Source organism: Callithrix jacchus, chromosome 11, assembly GCF_049354715.1.
Source record: "Callithrix jacchus isolate 240 chromosome 11, calJac240_pri, whole genome shotgun sequence".
Classification (NCBI taxonomy): Eukaryota; Metazoa; Chordata; class Mammalia; order Primates; family Cebidae; genus Callithrix; species Callithrix jacchus.
The window spans coordinates 84957501-84965000 of NC_133512.1; the positions used below are offsets into that span (position 1 = coordinate 84957501).

The following is a 7500-nucleotide window of genomic DNA, read 5'->3' on the forward strand; positions in this document are numbered from 1 at the left end:
TTTCTTTAAGTGAAATAGCATAGTATTAAATACTTAATTTTAGTATTTTATAATATTTTCATAATTAAACATTTATTTTTGTTTCTGCTTTAAACATATTTTATTTTTTATCCAGGAGCAAAATATAATATACTTAGCTGCTAAGTTAGTTAATGGCTGATTGAATTGGAAGATAAGCTTTTCATTGGCTCTGCTTATGTTTCCTAGATTTTGTTACTGAATATCTAACAGTATTGTCCTTGCTAAAATGTAGTCATCATCATTTTTTAAGAAATATTTTTTAAAATGTCCTACAACTTTGTATGCTTGAAATATTAATCTTTTTGAATGAGAGTCTGAATTTTTACTAAAGTGCTTTTTTTCCCCAAGAAAATAACCTTAATTTGTCTATAGCATTTTAGGCGTTTTGTTTAAATAAGTAAAAAGTAGTAACACATACTTAATAAACAAGTTAATTTTAATTTACTTAAAATTGTCACTTGTTTTAATGAAAGTGTCACTTGATATAACAGATACCCTTCTCCAAATCATGTGTTAAAAGACATCCTGTTTCAGTTTTTAAAAATTAAAAATATTCATGTGCTGTTTCAATTTTTGTTCTTACATATTCAACTATATCCTTCATATTTGTCATTTTGATTTATTAGGCAATCTTAGCATTAAAGACTTTAAGCAAAGCAGTGCTGGTTTTCAAATGCACTATGCATGGTGCCCATGATGAATTAATTCCACTAGAGCACAAGAGTTATCATTATTTAAATGCTAGTTTCTTTCAGAAGTTTTAAATCACAGTCAAGTTTTCAAAATTAGAATTTAGCTAATATTTTGAGGTAAACATATATGGTTTCTTGTTACATATGTTTTATTAATATTTAACACTTTTTTGTGTGAATCTGCATAGAAATATTTAATGTTTGATACTGATAATTGATAAATGATTAAGGAAGCATTTAAGAATATTTGTTTTTAATTTGATGGTTTACATTTCTTAAAGTGTCATATTCAGAACTCTTTGAATTTAATGCATGTATTTGATTAAATAAATTGGACACTGGAATGAATCAGATATTAGACATAAAGTGTCTTTCAAGGTCATTAATAATTTTGTTTAAGAAAAGTTGATGAAATAAATTGTTGGAAATGTTTTATATGTACTGTGATTTGCTCTTAGTTTTCTGGGAAGTCATTTTTTTTTTCCATCCATTTGTTTCGATTAAATAGTAAGACTCCACCACCAAAATGAGAATTAATATTAAGGCACTAGGATTATAAGAAAGAGGAGTGTCTGATTGTGTAGATTGCAGAGTGTGGTTCAAAGTGGAGGCTATTTTTATCTTCTTTACAATCCTTGACATATATAGACAGATTGATCTATCTTTCTCTATATAAATGTGTGTGTGTGTGTGTGTGTGTGTATATATGTGTGTATATATATACACACATATTCATATGCACACATATACACATGGGAATGTGGAGTGGAAAAGAGGTAGGGAGCATAAGAAACAGGGAGGGAGAAGAGATGAGACAGAAGACCATAGAGAAAAGTTGAGTAAGCAACAAGGACCAATAGTGTCCCTGGTGGTGGCTGAGATAACACAATTAACTATACTTGCCCAGGTCAAGTTTCAAACTTTTGAACATTGCAGTGAATATGGAATAGGATACACGCAGGTTTTTGTTATCACTCTGGCATGTTACTGTCTCACATGATACAGTTTTATACTGATAGAACCTATAACTGTATGAGGAAGAAATAAAAACAACAAGTCTAGCATTCAGTACTACCCTATCATAAAGTAAGGAGGTCTAATTGAGCTATGTCTTTATATCCTGCTATTTGTACAAATAAAAGACTACATCTTGATGCAAAATAAACACAAAAGCACTGTTGTGACTATAACAGGGAGTCATATACTAATTTATATAATAAGTGGTTGTGCACGCTTTATTCAAGATTATGGCTGCAAGAAATGGCATGAATTGCTGGGTGTGTTTAATGCTGGATTATAGCAATTTGAAACATGTCAAACACATGGCTAATGCCTCATGCTTCACTCATTCTTGCGTAAACCTGCATAGCCACCATCCATTATACCCTTGGTAACAACACAATTCTGCAAGTAAATATTGTTACACTAAGTAACCTTTCAATTCAAGTTGTTTAGGAAGAGAAAATGCAATCTTGTGCAGTCAGTTCCAGTGTCAGTTTAATGTTTCAAAAGGGAAGTGGTGTAGAGAATAAGTATCTGTATGGTGACTTGCTTAAAAAAGAAGAAAGGAAAAGGAAGGGAAAGAAAACTTAATGCAGGGGAGAAACGTAGAACTGTATTGTTTGAGTGCAAGATCTGAAGACTTATTTTCTGATGTGGCTGAAAAGTTGTGTACAATAAAAGACCTAAAGGTTTAACTTACAGTTCAGACAAACATTAAAACAGGGACTCCCAGATTCATCTGTCCCTTTAATTATCTGGAATTTATTTTCACTGATTTTTGTAAAATGTTTGTGATGGGATTGAGAAGAATGAATAATTTAGTTCGGTATGTTTGGGATCACAAGCACATCCACTCTGAATGAATATGCTGAATTTATTATTATTTAAAATATACTTAAAAGGTAAACAGGACTTCACATTGTACTGGAAATATTTCCTATAGTGGAAAATAAGTGGAAGTTTTACCAAGAGAAACTTAGTAAATGCTAGAAATAATATACACTGTCCTTAAAAAATTCCTCCTTTATAGTGGACATCCAAGCTTTTTTCTTTAAGTGAAATGTACAGTATAATCATCATTACAAAATCACCCTTCTTTTTTCATATAACTGCTGAATCAGATACTTCTTTTTTGTAGAGCAAAAAGTGCTATAACTGCTATAGTTTTCTTAAGTGTTAGACTCTTAGATGATTGAACTTAAAATGTAAATCACAATTTATACTGTAGGGTTTTATAAAGTCAAAAATTCTACAAGGGTTAATAATAAAATCCTTTAGTTAACAGGAATTATAAGTTTTGTAGGTCTTTCTTCGTCATTGTAATAAAGATTTAGACACATGCCTCTTTGCTTGTTGATTATTCTTAATTATTTGATGGCCTTGATTATAACACAGTAATACATGTAAAATTATTTAATTCATCCAATTGGTCCTGAGATTTACTCCCCAAAGGTTAGTAGTAAATGTTGCACCTGTCTGCTACATTTGAAAATATAGTGCTTTATTTTTATTCCTTGTGTTGCTCTTTTCAGAAACAATAAATATTTCAAATAATTTAGGTGATGAAATAAAAGCACACATATATACATGTATTCCAGATATGTTGTCAAAAGTAAAATTTAAATGCAATATGTAGAAGTTATGCCTATCTGCTTCTACAGTTGGGGAGGATTGAAATTATAATTTTCATATAACTAGTAAAGGCAATCAGACCTTTTCTCTGAATATTTTAAACATTGTGCATGTAAAATTTATGCCTAATTTGAATACTTATTAGCTGCCTAATCTCAGAAAAGAGTGTTAGCTTTGCTTTTTTCTTATAAAATGCATCACTGTGTATCAGTTTTAATTTATATGATTTTTTCTTTGTTAATGTTCAGTAAGATGTTTAGCAAAATCTATTTGTTTATAAACACATTTGGCTCAGAAGTTGTTTACTGTAATTACAGCAATTACTTCCTTTACAACCATGTTGTATGTTTTAAATTATCAAAACAGCTTCAAGTTGTATATGTAGTTTTTGTTACACTAACTTGCTTTGCTAGTGCAGCTATTGACATTTTTTTCTAAATCAGTATGTCTTTTTTTTTTAATGGACTTCTTAAGAGTAGGAGAAATAATTTAACAATTCAGGCTTTGATGAAAACATCTGTTAAAACTATTATAAACATTAATTTTAACAATTTTAAGATTGGCATTCTAAAATGTCTTTTGGGTGTGTCTGTGATTATTTTTATATCTAGTGTTTATTTGTGTGCATTACCTTTTAAAAGATAACTGGAGTAAACATTTCTCCATGATAGGAAGAGAGAGTAAGCTTGCATTTGCTTTATAATAAATTGATTTCAAAATTTTAAATGGACAAAGTGTTAAAATATGATCAAGTTTAAAATATTGAAATTATATAAAAATTAGAATGAGTGATAAGTTTAATGTCCTTTACTTTAGGTTAATTCCACTGTCTTGCTGGTATTACTGTTAAAGTCACAGCACAGCCAGGTTGTTTCTGAAATTCTGTCCGTAGAAGTAAAACAGAAGTGCATCCATCAGGTTATGGCATAGGATTCAGAGGTCTTTGAGAGCCAAAACTGATCGTTCTAAACCACAGATTCAGGATGTACTGTGAAATTCTGGTTTGTAAGAGCACATTGGTTCTTTATTTACTGCAAGGATTTCCACTGATCTTGGCAGGACATCTCATTGCTATCCTGAAAGTACAGTATATTTATGCAGTGAAAATGATAAAACATTTATTACTGTAGAGAAGGTAATATGCATAATTTATGCTGTTTTTAGCACAATCATTAGTGATATTCTTGATAGATTTTATTTCCAGCTTTCATATCTTATACATGCCTGGAAAATTAATTTTATATCTTTCATTTATTTGCCTATGTTAAAATTGAGTTTTAAGTCATCTTCAAGTGAACAGTTTGATTGCTGCTCATGCATAAGCTTAATTACTTCCCAGGAAGGACAGTATTAAATGTTTTAAATGTCAGAAAAATAAATGAATATGAGCTGTTTGATTAAAAAAATAGGCAATATCTGACGTGTTTGCAGCAGGAGCTTTTTCTTAAAATGCCTCCAAGGCAAAATTTTATTTAGTCACAAAAAAAGAAACCCATTATACTATTTATCATTGGTTGATACCATATGATTTGTAACACCCTTACAAAATTTTAATTTTGTGTGATTAGCTGTGCATCATTAAACAACAGCCTTGCATAAGATGTGCTGTAAAATTTTGACAGAATCAAGATAGTGAATATTTAAAATAAGGCTGTATAGTCATCCATGGTTGTCAAAGGTAGATAATAGGAAACAGAACAGAGTGTGCAATCGTGCCTTCTTTTAACCTGGTTTTATAGGTAGATTTTAAAATGTGGTCATTCATAAATGCTATTGACCATGCTATATGCATGGTATGTTACTTTGGCTGTTAAATGTAACCACACAAAAATTTCTTATAGAAACCATAATTTCAATGATTAGCATCTGGATGAAAGCTGAATTTGTATTGCTTTTCTTGGTAAATGACTAGTCACAGCTTCCCCCCCCCCACTTCTAAAGATACTGTCTCTGTAATTGGCAGAGAGGGACATCTTGATAATGGAAGTGTGAAGGTGTAACGTGTGTTAATTGATACTTCTTAATCACTTTTAGGTATTAAGTCATGATGCAGGAATCTGCGACAGAGACAATAAGCAACAGTTCAATGAATCAAAATGGAATGAGCACTCTAAGCAGCCAATTAGATGCTGGCAGCAGAGATGGAAGATCAAGTGGTGACACCAGCTCTGAAGTAAGCACAGTAGAACTGCTGCATCTGCAACAACAGCAGGTAAGTTTTGTTTTCCTCAGTGCTTCCTTAAAACAAATAAGCTTGTTTTCTTGAATATAAAAAATGTATTCATAGCAAATTGAGCATGTTGTGTTAAGCTAAAAGATGCTGAGAATTTATTATTATTTGGAACATGATTGAAGGATGAGTAAAGCTAAGATTTTCATATTAGTTACGTCATACCAGAGTACCCTTCAGCTGTCAGGATATTAATTAAACTCATAGGATGGTTTTTGGAAGGTCTGTAAAGCTTTGTAACAAATATTTTATAGCTTATAGTTTACTATCTTACATTGTGCTGCAGAACGTATACTTAGTTTTCCACCAGAGGGCCACATTACTTGATACTTGCTTATACAATGAATTTCTTCAAGTCTGAGCTAAGGTGAAAAGGACCACAAGGACTTTTCACAAGACAGACGCCTGCCTGTGATAGCTGCAAATATTAGCTACTAATTAGTTGAAATCTGCTGAGAGATTGTAAGTCGTGTAAACACTACGATCTGTTGCTTTTCTTGAAATTCATTCCAAGATATTTTGAATATAGATCTTTCAATAACATTAAAGAGTACTTTTTTTGTGTTCTCCTAGTGTCTCATAAAATACAATATTCTCTTTCTATCTGGAAAAGTAAAAAACTACAAAATAAAGATACACTTTTAAGTAGTCTGGTATTCATTTTGTAAGATAGAATCATTTTTCCTGATTTTGTAAAAAAAAAAAAAAATCTTTTCAACCAAAAAACAGCCACTTCATTCTTCACTGACTCAAGTCTATAGAAACAGTGACAGAGAAATGGAAGCTTTGTAAGCATATACTTATATTAGGCCAGAATGAGTACACTTGTTTGAAAAGAAGTTTATATTTATTTTAAAATAAACATTATTTCTTTGGAACTCTGGATTTCACTCAAACTAAATACCTAAAAATCATTAAAATTACATCTATTAAAAGAATGGATTATTACTGCAACTGTTTCAAATTATATAAAATAATTCACATTTTAAGGTGGTATATAATGAGAAAGAAAGCATCTCAAAAGTTAAAGCAAATGCCAACACTAGAGTAAAATATAATAGAAACATTATTTTAAACAATGCGACATTTTAAAAGTTACATGGATTGAATAATGTCTTAACCTTTAGGCACTGCTTTTAAGAATAATCTTTTATAAGAGCTACATATACTTTTGAATGGGTTATCTATTATTTTAGAATTGTCATTTTCTTCACAGACAGTAACTATTAGGAAAACAATTTATATTTTGTTTTAACAATCATAGGAATTAAATGCCTACCACAGTCCCAGGATTAGTTTATTTTACAGATAACTTTAATAAATGCAGTTTTTAGGATAGCTCTGTTCTGCCTTTAGTGTATTTGCAGTAAATATCGCACCAGTGGAATGCTACAATATTTCTACTAACTCCCCTAAGTAAGAGTTCTAAACATTTTTAGTCAGCTTCAAATTTACCTGCAAATCCAGTGGATTGCATGTATAAAGGCAAGTAAAAATAATAATTGAAAATGAACATTGTAGTTGCATATCAATACATGATAGGTTATGAAAAATGCAAAGAAATGTTTATTTTCACAGCTCCAATTAGATCTTAAATAAACAGAAAATGAGTAAAATCATAGCTATAGATTTTAGTACTCTGGAGGCATTTTGATTAGGTCTGTAAGGTGTGTTTATAACCTGAGTTTGAAGTTTACTTTTTTCTACGCAGTTCATTATGTAAACCATAAACAAGAGTAAATACAAAAGTTATGCCCTTCAGATGACTTAGAAACTTTAGTCATGTATTGTATGTTTCTAGAGTGCCTCCTAAAAGTGATTTAACACAATGGGTTTAGTAGGGGCCTACATAGCTACTTTAGGAAGCATCTACAGAAATATGTGTAATAATTTAATAACTACACATGCAAAAACCTTTGTAAA

The 7500-nt window shown here is 30.6% G+C and overlaps 1 protein-coding gene across 49 annotated transcripts in view; it reads left to right on the plus strand.

The window, feature by feature from the left end:
• The window catches only part of FOXP2 (forkhead box P2), a 593473-nt gene that overhangs the window by 326290 nt on the left and 259683 nt on the right, over window positions 1-7500 (plus strand). For all 49 annotated transcript variants that reach the window (XM_078343237.1, XM_078343230.1, XM_078343232.1 and 46 more), the window contains one exon: window positions 5382-5559. Coding sequence is in view for 32 of the 49 variants with exons in the window: in XM_054237452.2 (XP_054093427.1) it covers window positions 5392-5559 (168 nt within the window). In the remaining 17 variants the exon portion in view is untranslated. The remainder of the gene's footprint in view (window positions 1-5381; window positions 5560-7500) is intronic.